The sequence below is a fragment of the Pogoniulus pusillus genome, chromosome 24, assembly GCF_015220805.1.
Source record: "Pogoniulus pusillus isolate bPogPus1 chromosome 24, bPogPus1.pri, whole genome shotgun sequence".
Taxonomy (NCBI): Eukaryota; Metazoa; Chordata; class Aves; order Piciformes; family Lybiidae; genus Pogoniulus; species Pogoniulus pusillus.
Window position 1 is genome coordinate 9,093,465 of NC_087287.1, and position 16,900 is coordinate 9,110,364.

General features: G+C 53.0%; 1 protein-coding gene across 5 annotated transcripts in view; it reads right to left on the reverse strand.

The window, feature by feature from the left end:
• Positions 1 to 16,900, reverse strand: part of DAGLA (diacylglycerol lipase alpha) — a 131,737-nt gene that overhangs the window by 36,231 nt on the left and 78,606 nt on the right. For 3 of the 5 annotated variants that reach the window (XM_064163311.1, XM_064163309.1, XM_064163308.1), the window contains exons 2-6: positions 15,099 to 15,269; positions 9,888 to 10,026; positions 8,549 to 8,760; positions 4,753 to 4,854; positions 2,681 to 2,819 (exon numbers count right to left, since the gene is read on the reverse strand). In XM_064163311.1, the coding sequence (XP_064019381.1) occupies positions 2,681 to 2,819; positions 4,753 to 4,854; positions 8,549 to 8,760; positions 9,888 to 9,982 (548 nt within the window). In that variant the 5' untranslated portion in view covers positions 9,983 to 10,026; positions 15,099 to 15,269. The remainder of the gene's footprint in view (positions 1 to 2,680; positions 2,820 to 4,752; positions 4,855 to 8,548; positions 8,761 to 9,887; positions 10,027 to 15,098; positions 15,270 to 16,900) is intronic. The other 2 variants (XM_064163310.1, XM_064163312.1) reach the window with 2 other exon arrangements.

Sequence of the window (16,900 nt, forward strand, 5' to 3'; positions counted from 1 at the left end):
CCTCAAGGCCTTCTCCACAGGGCTGCTCTCCAGCCCTTCACCCCTCAGCCTGTACTGACAGTGAGTGTTGCCCTGCCTTAGATGTAGGGTGCACTTGGCCTCCTTGAACCTCAAGAGGATCACCCAGTTGCACTGCAATGCTGAGGTGGAAGAGCTGCTGTCAGCCAGAAGACAAACCTCAATGCAGAGTGAGGGATTCCCATCAGAGCAGTTGTCCCTCAGCAGCTTAGGGGCTCACAACCCAGAAGCAGGCAGATAGCTCTATGATCTAGCCTCTGGAGAGGGTGGTTCTAAGCAAGTGGTGAATTTCAGAGCCTGCTCTCTGACCACAACCAACTGGGTTTGTGCTGAGCACTCAGCAAGGTTTTCTGTTTCCCTTTCAGGTCGTAGCCCACAGCATTGTGCTTGTTAACATCTGTTCAGGTTCCCTTTCTGAAGTGACAAGCAGTAGGAACAAGCTCTCCAAAAATGTTACAGGCCTGGAGGGGAAAAAACCTGGCCATGGCCCAAAGGACAAACCACCTTCACTCACTCACTCATCTGGGATCTCAAAACTCCTCACAGGAGAGAGAATGTTTGGGTTTGTTTTGATTTATTTCGAAGTCCTCTGGTGAAAAAAAAAACAACAAACCCAAACTTTGCCATCTGTGGTACTTAGGTTCCCTTTGGAGAAATAATGCACTCAGCCAAACAGCTTCTGATGCAGTGAGGTGGAGAGCCAAAGTGTCACAGAGTCTCAGCATGGTGGAATTGGAAGGCAGCTCTGGAGATCAGCCAGCCCAAGCCCCCTGCCAAAGCAGGGCACCCACAGCAGCTTGCCCAGCAGCACAAGGCCCAGGGCCACTTGCAAGCTCTCCACACAAGCAGACTCCACAACCTCTCTGGGCAGCCTGCTCCAGCCCTCCAGCACCCTCACACCAAACAAGCTTCTCCTCAGCCTCACATGCAACCTCCTGCACTCCACTTTGTGCCCTCTGCCCCTTGGCCTGGCCCTGGGCACCACTCACAAGAGCCTGGCCCCAGCCTCTTGCCCCTCATAGCTCCTTTAGCTGTTGCTGAGCACTGAGCAGATGCCCTCTGGGGCTGCTCTCCTGCAGGCTCCACAGCCCCAGGGCTCTCAGCCTTTGCTCCTCACAGAGCTGCTCCAGGCCCCTCAGAACATTCAGAGCCTGCCCTGGACTCTCTCCAGCAGTCCCCAGTCTTTCTTGACCTGGGAGGGGGGGGACTAGAACTGGACACAGGGCTCCAGCTGCAGCTTGACTGGGGCAGAGCAGAGGGAGAGGAGAACCTCCCTGCTGGCTGTCACAGCTTCTCATCCCCCTCCCCTTAGAGATCAAAATGCAAGGCTAGCAGGCCACTGGCTCCAAACAGCCAAGGCTGGTGTCAGTAACATACTGAAGAGGTTGGGAAGAACATCTCACACTCCATAAGAGACATCATGCTCCTTCAAACCAGACTTCCCTGCGTGGTCATCACAGAATCTTGGGTTTAGCTTGGGAAAAGACCTTTAAGTTCACAGAGTCCAACCATTAACCAACACTAAGACAAAGCTGCTCATCATAGTTCTGGTGAATGACAATAGCAAACTCTGGTTTGCCCTTAAAAAGGCAACCTGAAGGATCTCATTTCAAGAGGAAGCTTTCAAAGCACCCTCTTGGATACACATTCTCAACAGAAGCACAAAAAAGGCAAGCCAAATTTCAGAGTATTCTGTACAAGTCTCTATTTTTTTTTGCTTCCAAAACCTAATGCCCTCAAGTCCTACAAGTGCACATTCCTCACTGACAGTCACAGATGTCGAGGCTGCAGAAGAAAACAAAGCCTGGTTGTGTTGTCCTGCTACTGGAAAAGAAAGAAAGGAAGAAAAGAAAACAACAAAAGAGAGACTGGGAAAAGAAAAAAAAAAAGACTGAAAGATGCCTTTCTTGGTGAAAAAAAAAACCACTCCAAGCCTTTTCCTATCCCCCATCTGGAAAGCTCAAAATGTAATCAATTCTTAATTAAAAGACCTAACTGCCAACACAAAAGAAATCACTTCTGGGCCAAGACCAAACATGAGAAACCTCAGGCCAAAAGGCTGTGTTTTAAAGACAGAAAGAAAGGAAGAAAAGGGCTTCTGGAAGATGTTCTCTGAAGCTAAGCAGAATCTAAAGTGCTGACTTGCTGTTAGCAAGGAAAACACTGCTACAGGCTGGACAAACAATAGAATCACAGAATCACTGAGGCTGAGAAAGACCTCTGAGTTCATCATGCCAAGCCGCTGCCCAGAGAGGTGGCAGTTTCCTCCTCTGCAGTCACTCAAAGCCCACCTGTGCAAGCTGATCTAGGTGAACCTGGCTTTAAACAGATGTGTTGGGCTGGATGATGTCCAGAGGGCCCTTCCAACCCCTACCATTCTGCATTTCTCTGGTCAGCAGCAGCAGCAGCAGCTTCAAGGGCTCAGGAGGATTCACCAAGCCAGTGACTAATCCATCCAAGCCACTGCGCTGCTCTGCCTCTTTTTGGCTGCAGATGCCCACACACAGCACCTGACTGAGCTGAGCTCTTCCAGAAATCACCCTCACTGGAGAGAAGCAACGCTGGGAGCTGAAGGCTTCCCTCCCCTCCCCAAAGCAAGGTGGGAGAAAACACCAAGGAGCATGAAGGCAGCAGGAGCAGGCTCCCAGCAGCGCTGCTTTACCGCAGGTTGTAGGTCCTCAGGTTGCGCTGCCTGCGCTTGGTAGCTCGGAGCTTGACGAAGGTCCTGCCTGTGGGGTCGAAGACGCAGAGGACAGTGATGCAGACACTCAGGATCACCACCCAGTTGCACACCACCATCCCTGAGAAGAAAGAGGAGAAAAGTCAGGGGGGCCCTGCTGTTAAATCACAGAACCACAGTATGTCAGGGGCTGGGAGGGACCTCCAAAGATCATCCGATACAACTCCGCTGTCAGAGCAGCATCACCCAAAGCAGATCACATCCAGGCAGGTCTTGAATGTCTCCAAAGAGGGAGGCTCCACAGCCCCCCCTGGGCAGCCTGTTCCAGGTTTATGTCACTCTCACAGGGAAAAAAAATCCTCCTCATGTTCACATGAAACTTCCTATGCCTCAACTCTCACCCACTGCCCCTTGTCCTGGCACTGGGCATCACCCAGCAGAGCCTGGCTCCAGCCTCCGGGCACTCACCCTGCACATCTTTATCAACACGAATGAGGTCACCCCTCAGGCCCCTCTGCTCAAGAGCCTCAGTTCCCTCAGTGTCTCCTCATGAGATGTTCCACTCCCTTCAGCATCTTTGTGACTCTGTTGGACTCTCTCAAGCAGTTCTATGTTCCTCTTGAACTGGGGGGGGCTCAGAACTGGACACAGTACTCCAGATGCAGCCTCGCCAAGGCAGAGCAGAGGGGCAGGAGAACCTCTCTCGACCTACTAACCACAGCCCTCCTAATCCAGCCCAGGATGGCACTGGCCCTCCTGGCCACAAGAGCACAGTGCTGGCTCACAGTCAACCTCCCATCCACCAGGACCCCCAGGTCCTTTTCTCCTTCGCTGCCTTCCAACAGGTCAGTCCTCAAGGATGAGAGGTGATGGCTTCCAAGTGGAAGCAGCTACAGTTTAGATTAGAAGTTAGGAGAAAATCCTGACCCATGAAGGTGGTGAGGCACTGGAACAGGTTGCCCAGAGAAGTTGTGGAGGCTCCAAGCCTGGAATTCTTCCAAGACAGACTGGATAGAGCCCTGAGCAACCTGATGTAGGAGAAGGTGTCCCTGCCCATGGCTGGAAGGAGCTGGAACTAGGTGATAGAATCACAGAGTGGTTGGAAGGGACCTTAAAGATCATCTAGTTTCAACCCCCCCTGCCTACTAGAGACCAGGTTGCTCCAACCCAAACCATTCTATGAGGCTACCTTTTCCTGCTCTTTACCACATATATCAGAGCCATCTCTCCACTGCTGCAGGGTAGAGAAAGCTTCCCAGACATTCTTGCAGCCAACTGCAGAAAAGGGAAATCCTCTGGAAAGGTTTCTAAGCCCCACATAGATTCCCCAGCTGGTGTTTAGGAATTGCTCCAAGAGAGATCCAGAAGCTCCATGCAAAAGGCCATTAAGTACTCACTGAGTATCTTGAGGGACTTCAACACTAAGTTTCATTAGGGCCTGTGGTGATAGGATGAGAGGGGATGGATTGAAGCTTGAGAAGGGGAGGTAGGGACTGGAGATTAGGAAGAAATTCTTGACAGTGAGGGTGGGGAGACACTGGAACAGGTTGCCCAGGGAGGTTGTGGATGCCCCCTCCCCAGGAGAGGTAGTTCCAAGCCAGGTTGGATGAGGCCTTAAACAACATGGGTTAGTGGGAGGTGTCCCTGTCCATGGCTGGGGGTTGAAACTGGATGATCTTTAAGGTCCCTTCCAATCCTTCCATTCTGAGATTCTATGACTCATTCCTGCCAGGAGACTGGCTGAGATGACAAAGGAGCTCCAGAAAACCAGTAAAGCTGTTTTAAAACTGAAGAAGGGGAACCAGTTCTTACAGGACTCCCCAGCAAGCCCCTTCCATGGGAACAGGACTTTTTGCCTCAGTGCAGACAGCAGGAATGAATGAACCCAACTGTTCCGGACAGTGACGTCTGGCAGAAAACAAGCCCCACATTGACAGCTCCCAGCGAGCCACTTCCAAGCACTCAATCCCCTCACATACCAATCAATGAGCTCTCCAAGGCAAGGAGATGCCTACAGACGTGGAATGTGCCCAAACCACGCTCCAAACACATACCCAAAGTGACACTCTTGGCTGTGAGGTCGTTGCAGGAGCTGTAGTACTGCGTCAGCCAGACGATGCCCACGATGGCGTAGACGAACTCGATCACCAGGATGGCTGCAACAAAAGGAATGCAAAGGGAGGGGTTGCAGCATCTGCCCAAGGCTTAATGACTGCCTCAACCCAGCTTCTTTAGCAGGACATGGCACCTTGGGACATGGCTTAATGGTCATGGTGGTCTTAGGCTGATGGTTGGACTCGATCTCAGAGGTCCCTTCCGAACCAGTTCTGTCAATAAGCGGCCGCGGGACTAAGCCTCAGTGCTTGGGAAGGTGATGCTTGAGAAAGGGAACCAAAGAGGTAGTGTGACCTCACCACCAAGTGCACCTTAATGGCACACAGGCCATGTGCTGAAGGGCCTGGAGCAGCTCTGTAAGGAGCAAAGGCTGAGAGCCCTGGGGCTGTGGAGCCTGCAGGAGAGCAGCCCCAGAGAGCATCTGCTCAGTGCTCAGCAACAGCTAAAGGAGCTGTGGGGGGCAAGAGGCTGGGGCCAGGCTCTTGTGAGTGGTGCCCAGGGCCAGGCCAAGGGGCAGAGGGCACAAAGTGGAGTGCAGAAGGTTGCAAGTGGGGATGAGGAGAAACCTTTTTGGTGTGAGGGCTGGAGGGCTGGAGCAGGCTGCCCAGAGAGGTTGTGGAGTCTGCTTGTGTGGAGAGCTTGCAAGTGGCCCTGGGCATTGTGCTGCTGGGCAAGCTGCTGTGGGTGCCCTGCTTTTGTAGGGAACTTGGACTGAACTCCAGAGCTCCCTTCCAACTCCCACCATGCTGGGATGGGGGAATCCTGTGCTGTGCAGAGGTGTGAATGAGGCACAGAGCAGCGGGAAGCCTCCTTCAGGCAGGAAGACTCCCGGTGCACCAGCAGCTAGGTCTCACCCACCTCAGCCACTCGCTCTGACTCACAGACTAAAACACAGGGAATCAGCTGGGTGTACCCAGGTTGAGTTCTGCTTACTACACTTAAATATTCCCAGCACCTCTGCTCTTTGCAGTCCTTCTCCCAGGAATAATTCCCAGGACACAGCTCTCAAGGAGTCATTTGCTGGCTCCTCAGTTACCCTGGTAACAAACACGAAACTCTCTGTGTGTGTGTGTGTGTTAAGAATGGTTCCTTGGAACCCAAAAAATAGCCCAAAACAGTGCTCTGAAGAGCCCCTCCTCACACTTTACCTACATGTTACACCCTCAGAGTACAAGGAAGGTAAAGAACTTGCTTAGTAACACCAAGCAAGGCTTTGGTAGAGCTGAGACTAAACCCATGTTCCAGCTTAGCAAACTAAGCATCCACCCTCCTTATCTAGATGTACATCTACCCATAGACCTCCTCTACCACACTGGGGTGGCAGATGAGCCACAAGTGCCTCACTATGACCAGCCTGGAAAGACCACTTCAAAGAGACATAAAGAGCTTAACAGCACTGGGCATGGAACCAGGGTTGGAGGTGGTTCAGGAAAGGTTGAGCCTGGTTCCTGATCAACCCAACCAATGTTCTTAAGCTGAGCCAGGCTTGGCCTCTGTGGTCTGTCTGCCCTGTGATATTGCCAATGGCATCCTGGCTTGTTATCAGGAACAGTGTGGCCAGCAGGACCAGGGAAGTCCTTTTGCCCCTGTACTCAGCACTGCTTAGGCCACACCCTGAATCCTGTGTCTGGTTCTGGGCCTCTCAATTGAAGAAAGATATTGAGGTGATTGAACATGTCCAGAGAAGGGCACCAAGGTTGGTGAAGGGGCTGGAGCACAGCCCTGTGAGGAGAGACTCAGTCTCAGCTGGAGACTGAGGTGTTCAGCCTGGAGAAGAGGAGGCTCAGATGAGACCTCACTTCTGTCTACAACTACCTGAAGGGAGGCTGCAGCCAGGTGGGGTTGGTCTCTTCTGCCAGGCACCCAGCGACAGAACAAGAGGACACAGCCTCAAGCTGTGCCAGGACAGGTTCAGGCTGGATGTTAGGAGGAAGTGGTTGGCAGAGAGAGTGATTGGCATTGGAATGGGCTGCCCAGGGAGGTGGTGGAGTCACCTTCCCTGGAGCTGTTTACCAAGAGATGAGGTGCTTGATGCTATGGTTTAGTTAATTAGACAACAATGGGCAATGGGTTGGACTTGATGATCTTGAAGGTCTTTTCCAACCTGATTGATCCTGTGGAGAGACACTGGAACAGGTTGCCCAAGGAGGCTGTGGATGCCTCCTCCCTGAATGTGTTCAAGGGCAGGTTGGATGGGGCCTTGGGCAACCTGGGCTAGTGCAATGTGTCCCTGCCTATAGCATGGGGGTTGGAACTAGATGATCTTTCAGGTTCCTTCCAACCCAACTCGTTCTCTGGTTACCTGCTCAGGACAGAAGGAGCAGGAGCAGGGATGTGAATCTCCCAGGTTCAGAGTGGAAGTTCTTTCCTTAGATGTGGATGACAGCAGATGCTTAAAATGGGACAGTCACATGGACCTTGCCCACACAACGGTCACACTCCTCTCTCTAACATCACAACTGATGAAGCCACAAAGAGTAAAAACCACCACGAGACAAGAGTGGAGCAGACCCAAAATCCAGTGTAAACCCAGATCTTGAACACATCAAGAGCTTAAAGCAGATAAAGAAGAAAAGAGGATGATTTTTCAGGGGTAGAAAAATGGCTCTTTGGCTTTTCTCTGCCTGCCCTGCCCCACTTGAGTCTGGTTTTACCAGGAGTGTTACTCAACCTGTCAGGGATCTTTGTGCTTCCCCAGGGAGACTGCAGAGCAGCTGGGAGACTGGAGAAAGATTTTGTTTGCTCTTGATGTTAATGATTTGCACTCAGAAGGTGGAAAATGTCTCTCCCAGACAGAGCTTTCAAAGCAAGGTCACCTTTGGGTGTGAGCAAATTCTGCACAACAACAAAAGAGGCAAAAAATACCCCCAAAAAAAGCACCCAGGAGAAGCTTTGTCTGAAACTGGCTCAGCTTTGCAGGAGTTTTGTCTCCAAATCTTCCTCAGGACAGAAAAAATCTGATCATGGTTCTGTACCTGGAAGGCCAGAGAGGAGGGAAGGCTGGAGTGGGGCAGAGGGGAAGGAAGGGAAGCTAAAAGTGAAGCCTCTGAATAAGAGACCAAGGAACCAAGGCTCTTTTCTGGTCTAGTTCTTGATGGGTGAGGGAGGCAGGCAATGTTTTTTGAGAAGACAAATATGCAGTGTAAGAGAGGATGGAAGGAGAGAGCAGGTGGCAAACCTGATTATCTCATGGTGCCTGGAGGTGGAAGTATCAAAGTACAGGTTGGTGTCTCACATGTGAAGCCAAGAGGTCAAGCACATGTCTGAAGGTAGGTGGGTGTCGATGTGTCTGCACACGCCTCAGGGGCAGGAGCACCATGAAATCCATCCCTGTATGATGGGAAAATGTGGGGAAAACTAAAAAGAAAAGGTGGGGGAGAGGTGTAGAAGCATCTGACTGTGGCAGATCTGTGTCAGGAGCCAGAAGGGGAGCAGATTTTGTTAGAGGGGAAGGCTAGACCTGCATGGCAATGAGGATGACAAGTGAAAAAAGGTTTGCTAGGAAGATATTTGGGACACTGCATGAGAGCCTCACAGCAATGACAGGGTGCAGTCAACGTGATGGATTCAGATGCACATCACATACAAGAGGCCATCTGGATGTCTTTCAGAAGCTGTATGTGTGTGTGTGTGTGTGTTTGCCATGGGTGGCAGGGGAAGAGAAGTTCTTCTGTGATTAGCAGATGGCAGTGTGGAGGCTGAGTCATTATTAGGAAGGTCCTGAGGGCCTCTTACCCAGTCTGACATAGAGCACATACTGCATGGAGTCCCGGGGCTCTGTGTACAGGATGCTGCCTCTCATGCTGAGCCAGATGATGGCCACCTCTGCGATCATACAGCTGAGCAGGATGCCCAGGTAGCCTCTGCCGTGGTCCACCAGGTTAAGGGAGCAGGTCTCGTTGGGGTTGTACACCAGCCCAAAGAGCACCACAGAGAGGATCACAAACCTGCCAGGCACAAACCAGCTTGTTAGCAGCAGTAAGCCAAAAGAAAGTTGCAATACCTTCCCCTCTCCACACCCTTAGCTGCTCTCCTCACAGAGCTCCTGAGGATCTTCAGTGTCCAACAGCTCCCTCAGCTCTGCAAATCTCACCACAAGCCATCCAGAAGCTCTGCTCCCCTAGTCTGACCAGTTTCATTTTCTGTCAGGTCTCATGATAGGTTGGACTGGATGAGCTTGGACATCTCTTCCAACCTGATTGATTTTATGATTATCCTACAGGAGCTGCCACTCCTAATTGTTTTTCTCCTGAGCCCCTTTACAGAAACACAGCCCCAAACTCCAGTGGATCACCTTAGGGGATGGACATATTGGCTAGAAACACAGCCTCAAACTCCAGTGGACCACCTGGAGTAGGGCCACCTTAGAGGATGAAGATGTTAGCTAGAAGCAGCCCCAAACTCCAGTGGACCACCTTAGGGGATGGACATATTGGCTAGAAACACAGCCTCAAACTCCAGTGGACCACCTTATGGGATGGACATATTTGCTAGAAACACAGCCCCAAACTCCAGTGGACCACCTTGAGTAGGGCCACCTTAGAGGATGAAGATGTTAGCTAGAAGCAGCCTCAAACTCCAGTGGACCACCTTAGGGGATGGAGATATTGGCTAGAAATACAGCCTCAAACTCCAGTGGACCACCTGGAGTAGGACCACCATGGAAGATGGAGATGTTAGCTAGAAATACAGCCCCAAACTCCAGTGGACCACCTTGTAGGATGGAGATGTTGGGTACAAACACAGCCTCAGACTCCAGTGGACCACCTGGAGTAGGATCACCTTGGTGGATGGAGATATTGGACAGAAGGTTGGACTTGATGATCTTACAGATCTTTTCCAACCTCAATGATTTTATGGTCCCCTGGCCAGGTTCCTTCTTTGCAGCTGGAACCAGACCTTCCACCTGAACATACCCAAAGAACCACAAGCTGGAGAGGTGTTGGTGTCTGTCATAAAAGCCCCAAACAAACCTTCCAGCTGCAGGAAGAATTAGAGGTGGAAGAAAGAGGAGCATCAGAGAGGATGGGTGGGAGAAGAAATCAGAAGCATGGCTCTTGCCTTTCTCACTTACCAGGTGGTATGCAGGAGGAAGAGGAAGACTGCTGGCAAAACCAGGTCATCGCTGCCTACAGACCAGCGGCGGCGGAACACGACGATCCCTGGCATGGCTGGTGGCTCTCAGGAAGTTCAGCAGGCACAACACTCACCTCCTGCCAGAGAAGAGAATCAAAGGCTCTGATGAGCATCACAGAAACATTCAGGTTGGGAAAGATCAGGATCACTGAGCCTGACCAATATCCCTGCTCTACGAAGTGCAGCCTAAACCATATCCCCAAGCACCACATCCAGGGTTGGTGACTCAACCCCCTTCCTGGGCAGCACATTCCAATGCCAGACCACATGTGCTGGGAAAAAGCAATTCCTAATATCTAGTCTAAGCCTACCCAGTCACAGCTTGAAAGACCTTCAGGAGAATCCCACAAAGTCACACCAGCAGAAGGAGAAAAGGAGGCTGAGGGGAAAACTTCCTGCTCTACCATTCCCTGAAAGGAGTTGGAGCCAGCTGGGGGTTGGGCCAAGGAATAAGTGACAGGACAAGAGGAAAAGGCCTCAATCTTAGCATCATTAAGGTTGGAAAAGACCTGCAAGATCATCAAGTCCAACCTTATACCCAACACCTCCATGACCACTAAACCATGCCCTGAAGTGCCACACCTAAGTGTTTCTTGAACGGGGATGGTGACTCCACCATGTCTGTGGGCAGCCTGCTCCAATGCCTCACCACTCTTGCAGCAAAGAGATTCTTCCTCATGTCCAACCTAAACTTCCCCTGGGGTAGCTTCAGGCCATTAACGTTGCTCAAGTTGCCCCAGGGGAGGTTTAGGTTGGACATTAGAAGCAACTTCCTCACTGAAAGGGTTCTCAAAGATTGGAACAGGCTCCCTGAGGTGATTTGGATCCTCACTCTTGGATGGGTTTAAAAGAGGCAGAGGTGTGGTGCTGAGGGGCATGGCTTGGCACCAGTCTTGGTAGAGTTAGATCATGGGTGGACTTGATCTTAAAAGGCCTTTTCCAAGCAAATCAACCCTGTGGTTCTACAGACTTCTCCCACCTGGAGCTGTTTTATACCATAGGTGGCCAAGCTTCCTGCTCTCAGCAGCAGGGAGCATGGCAAGCGAGAGGAGGAGAGGCCAGGAGAGGGATGGACCTTTTAAAGAGCTGCCAGTGAGAGACTTGCTGAACATAATCAGCACTCATGACCCAGCTCCACTTCATGAGATTACTCAGAATCCTGTTAGGGCTGCATGATGGCAAGCAGGCACCACAGGGTGCTCCATACAGGTTAGACTGCTCTCAGCTCTAAAGGTGCCTGTATTACCATCTTCTTCCTCAGGCAGACCTGCTGCCAGCCTCTTCTCGCAGCCAACAAACCAAAACACCACACAGCAGTGAGTGGGGAAGCTACTGAGCTGCTGGTGGGTTGGTGACAGCAGCTGGAGGTGAGCCAGAGTGTGCCCACGTGGGCAAGAAGGGCATCAGAAGCCTGGCTTAGATTAGCAAGAGTGTGACCAGCAGAAGCAGGGCAGGGATTGTGCCCCCAGAATGGGCACTGGGGAGGCCACCCCTGGAATCCTGGACTCAGTTTTGGGCCCCTCACTTCAAGAAGGGCATTCAGAGGAGGAAGGGTCTGGAGAACAGGAACGGTGAGGAGCAGCTGAGGGAGCTGGGGGTGTTGAGGCTGGAGGAAAGGAGGCTGAGGGAAGAGCTTCTGGCTCTCTGCAGCTGCCTGCAAGGAGGCTGGAGCCAGCTGGGGATTGGGCTCTTCTCCCTAGTAAAAAGTCACAGGATGAGGACCTTGAGTTGCCCCAGGGGACGTTTAGATTGAACACAAGGAAAAACTTCTTCACTGGAGGGTTCTCAACGCTGACCCAGGTTGCTAAGGACAATGGCAGCATCCTCATCTCTGGAGGTGTTTAAAGCTGCAGAGAAGTGGTGCTGAGGGACATGGTTTAGCACCAGCCTTAGCAGTGTTACAGAATGGTTAACCTTGATGACCTGAAAGATCTTCTCCAACCAAAATGATTCTACAGTCCTATGACCAGCTGCAGAGAAGCAACCTGCCAGCTCCATATCTCAGCTCCTCTGGGTTCACCCTGGCCCTGCCAGCAACTCAGCTCCTCTGGGTTCACCCTGGCCCTGCCAGCATCTCAGCTCCTCTGGGTTCACTCTGGCCCTGCCAGCTCCATATCTCAGCTCCTCTGGGTTCACCCTGGCCCTGCCAGCATCTCTGCTCCTCTGGGTTCACTCTGGCCCTGCCAGCATCACACCTCCTCTGGGTTCACCCTGGCCCTGCCAGCATCTCACCTCCTCTGGGTTCACCCTGGCCCTGCCAGCATCTCACCTCCTCTGGGTTCACCCTGGCCCTGCCAGCATCTCACCTCCTCTGGGTTCACTCTGGCCCTGCCAGCATCTCACCTCCTCTGGGTTCACTCTGGCCCTGCCAGCATCTCACCTCCTCTGGGCTCACTCTGGCCCTGCCAGCATCTCACCTCCTCTGGGCTCACCCTGGCCCTGCCAGCATCTCACCTCCTCTGGGCTCACCCTGGCCCTGCCAGCATCTCACCTCCTCTGGGTTCACTCTGGCCCTGCCAGCATCATATCTCCTCTGGGCTCCCCCTGGCCCTGCCCAAAGGTGGGAGCTGGAGGAGCTGCCTATTCCTCCTCACATCTTGGTGGCTCTTCTATTTTTAAAGCTTCCCCAACCCTTTATAAAAAGCAACAGCAGTGGGACAAGTCACGAGACTGCACAGGGCTGGCCACACACCTCCTCCCAGCACAGCTCTCCCACACCATTGCTGCTGTGCTGCACAGGCTCCAGCCTGCTCCAGCCCATGTCCACTGCAGCCCTGTGGCTCAGCCCTCACCTGCAGCTAAGCCAACCTCCCTACTGCGTATCTTCTGCACCACGCTTCAAACCACCACCCAAAACCAGGACTTCTGCTTGCTTTTAGCAACCTTTGGTTTCTAAGATCACACCTATGTGGGCTGCCCCTGCTCATCTGTGCCTCTCAACCCTGTCAAACTTCTTACCTGTAGCTTCCTGTACTACCACAGAGCAGGGCATAGGACACCTTGGCCTGTGCCTCTCTGCTCAAAGCCACCCCCTCAAGAGGGCTAAGTTCTCCCAACTGATAATGGAATCATGGAATCAGTTAGGTTGGAAGAGAGCTTCAAGGTCATGGAATCCAACCCTTAGCCCAGCACTGCCAGGGCACCACCAAACCATGGCACTCAGCACATCTCCACAGCTCAGAAACCTTTCCAGGGATGAGGACTCCAGCACTGCCCTGGGCAGCCTGGGACAGGCCTTAACAACCCTTAAAAGAAACAAACTGTTCCTCATGTCCAACCTAAACCTGCCCTGGGGCAACTTGAGGCTGTTCCCTCTTGTCCTGGCACTTGTTCCTTCGCAGCAGAGCCCAACCCCCAGCTGGCTCCAGCCTCCTTGCAGGCAGCTGCAGAGAGCCAGAAGCTCTCCCCTCAGCCTCCTTTACTCCAGGCTCAACACCCCCAGCTCCCACAGCTGCTCCTCACCACTCCTGTTCTCCAGGCCCATCACCAGCTTTATTTGCTCTTCTCTGGACCTGCTCCAGCTCCTCAATACCCTTCTTAGTGTGAGGGCCCAAAACTGAACTCAGGATTTGATCTGTGGCCTCAGCTGTGCCCAGTTCAGGGGGACAATCCCTGCCCTGCTCCTGCTGACCTAAGCCAGGCTTCTGGTGCCCTTCTGGTCTCCTGGGCACACCCTGGCTCATCTCTGGCTGCTGTCACCACTCCCCCTCCCCCAGGTCCTTCTCCACTGGGCAGTTTCCAGCCATTCTGCCCCTAGCTTGGATCCTGGAGCTGTTGTGACCTAAGTGCAGGGCCCAGTTGTGCTCTGCCTACTTCCACCGCCCTGCGCCAGTTGACAAGGCAGCAAGAACACAGCAAACACTGAATGTGGATTCCTTTCCCACAGCAACAGATGGGGACAGAGCAGGTTGTCACTCAGTGTCACACAGCAGAATGCTCCTGCCTGGGTGCTCCCCATGGTTCCCAGTGCACCACACACAAAGTCCCCAGGAATTTGAAATGCTGGTTGTTGAAAATCCAAACCGTGGGGGCTGAGGCTTTGCCCCTGCTGTGCTAAGAAGGGAGAGGGTAGAGGCCCTGAGCATATAAAGCCCACAAAACACCAAAATGCAAGCTCCCTGGATGGAGACTCCGTGGCTTCACCCCAGCAGTGCCATTTTAAGGTGATAAAGGTAAGATCTAGCAGAGGAATTGGGCAGGTCAGAGTGCAAACAGCGCTGAGAGCACTGACTCCATCCCTGGTGGTGTGCAGAGCATGAGGAGATGTGGCACTCTGGGCCCTGGTCTAGTGGCCAGGGAAGTGTTGGGTAGAAGGTTGGACATGATGGTCTTTGAGGTCTAGAATGGTTTGGATTGGAAGGGACTGTAAAGATCATCTAGCTCCAACCCCCTGCCATAGCCAGGGACACCTCTCACTGTCCCAGGTTACTCAAGGCCTCAGCCAACCTGGCCTTGAACACAGAGAGGACATCCACAACCTCCCTGGGCAACCTGTGCCAGTGTTTCCCCATCCTCACTCTCGAGGATTTCTTCCTAATCCCCAGTCTCACTGTGCCCTCTTTCAGCTCAAATCCATCACCACTCCTCCCAGCACTAAGTGCCCTTGCCAAAAGTCCCTCCTCAGCTCTCCTGTAGCCCCTGTCAGGTATCACAGAATCAGCCAGCGTTGGAAGGGACCACAAGGATCATCTAATTCCAATCCCTCCTTGCCACGGGACAGGGACACCTCACACTAGACCAGACTGTCTTAGAGCCTCATCCAGCCTGGCCTTAAACACCTCCAGGGATATGGCTTCCACCATCTCTCTGGGCAACCCCTTCCAAGGGCTCACCATCCTCGTGGTGAAGAACTTCTTCCTAACCTCAAGTCTGAATCTCCCCAGGATCTGAAATGCTGCTCTAACTTCTCCCGTTCATGATCCTATGACTTCAGTTCTGCAGCACCACAAACCCTCTCATTCCCTCCTTCTTCCCCTGCACTTCCCAGGCCCCTAACCACCTGCATCCCAGCACAAATCCCAGGCTGCACCAGACTGGCAGGAGAGGGAAGCACATGCAGGCAACAAGCTTTATGTGCGCGGGCAAAGAGTCCCGGGACCCTTTGCCCCTCCAGAGCTCAGAGAAAGCTGGATGGAAGCAGGAATCTTACATGGCATGTGGTCCAGCTGCTGCACATTCTTCTCTCCCACCGGGCTAAGTCAGGGAAAGTGCAGCTCCACGGAGACAGACATCAGAAGGCAAGAAGGGAGCAGCAAACTCTTCTGTGCAGCCATCGGAAAAATCCCACTCGGCGCAGGGAAGGAGCCAGGGTGGTGACTGCCTGCGACAAGAGCCTGGCATCATCTCCACTGCAAATCCCACCCCTCCAACAGGCACCCAAACCTCTTCTGATTCAGCTGGGGGGGATGTTGAGAGAGAGAGACACACACACACACACACTCTGAGGTCGTGACTCCCCTTTTTTCCACACATGCTCTTTCTCCCCCCCCCCCTCCCCTTCTCCACTCCCCAAGCACCCTCTGCAAGGAAGTGACATCATCCCTATTCTGAGGAGATTGTGTGTGGATTGTGGGAAGGAGGATTGGGAGCTGGGTGATGCTGTCAGAGATGCAGAGAGAGATGGAAGAGAAGGAAAGGGGGGGAAAGGGAAAAAAAAAAAAAGCCTCCAGCAGCAGCTGCAGCAGCACAAATCTCCCAAACCTCCTCCTCCTCCTCCTTCTCCTCCTCCTCCTCCTCGCTCAGCCAGGAGGAGCCCAGGAGCACTGCGGCAGAGAGTTGGGATTGTCCAGGAGCTGTGGGAAACCCTTTGGGCTGCGGTGATGGCATCAGGGAAGGGTTACTGGAGCAGGGTTGGGAAAGGCTGAGGGCTGCTGGTTTGTTCCTCTGGCATGGACTGAATGGGCAGAGGAGGGGGAGGGTGGGGAATTGGATGGGACACAAAAGGGGCACAGAGAGGGGGCCAGGGCGGTCATAGAAAGGAGAGACTGTTCCAGAGGAGCTGCTTCTCCCAGGCCTCTTTTCAGCCCTTAATTCCTTGTGACATGCTCTGGGCTATGGCAGGATGTGGGGGAAGGGGGGAATTAGCTGTCTGGAGGAGAAGGCTTAGGGAAAAAGAGCAAGGGAGAAAAATGCTCCAGCGAGACACCACTGCAGCTAACTCTGGGAGCTTTGCTCTAATCCAGCAGCCCATCACGGCTGAAATTAGCCTCAGCTGCAGCTCCACAGGCAAATACAAAGCCCAACACAGCCAGAGTTGAAGGAGAAGGCTTGGGAGGAGATCTTGCACTGCAAGAGACCACCCACGCCACGCCAACACCCCAGGAGAGAATCAGCTTCTCCCCACCACCCAAAATCCACCAGCAGGATTTGCTTTAAGCTCACAGCACCAACGCAGGCCCCTGAGGAACATCTGCACCCACACAGCCCAACACATCAACCTCCTGCAAACCCTCAGCCCTGGCTCCAGAAGGGTTGGTGGACTTTGCATCCACACCTTGATCACCTAAAAAACCTCCTCCTGGGCACTGCTCAACCTCCTCCAGTTCAGATCACTACTGTCAAGCAAAAGATGAGAGGCCAGCAGCACACTAACATCACATCCATCGATGTCAGCAGCTGTCTTGCTTTGGTAAGACCACTGGGGAGGTCTGCACAGAGGTTAGCAGGAGGAAACTTGGATAGCCCAAGAGCTTCATCACCTCCCTTTCCTCTTGACCCGCAGATGGTCACCTGCTTGCAACATCACACAGCCCAGGTAGGACAAAGCAATCCCAGAGGGCATCTGCTCAAAGTCCTGGGGCAGCTCTGTGAGGAGCAAAGGCTGAGAGCCCTGGGGCTGTGGAGCCTGCAGGAGAGCAGCCCCAGAGGGCATCTGCTCAGTGCTCAGCAACAGCTAAAGGAGCTGTGGGGAGCAAGAGGCTGGGGCCAGACTCTGCTCAGTGGTGCCCAGGG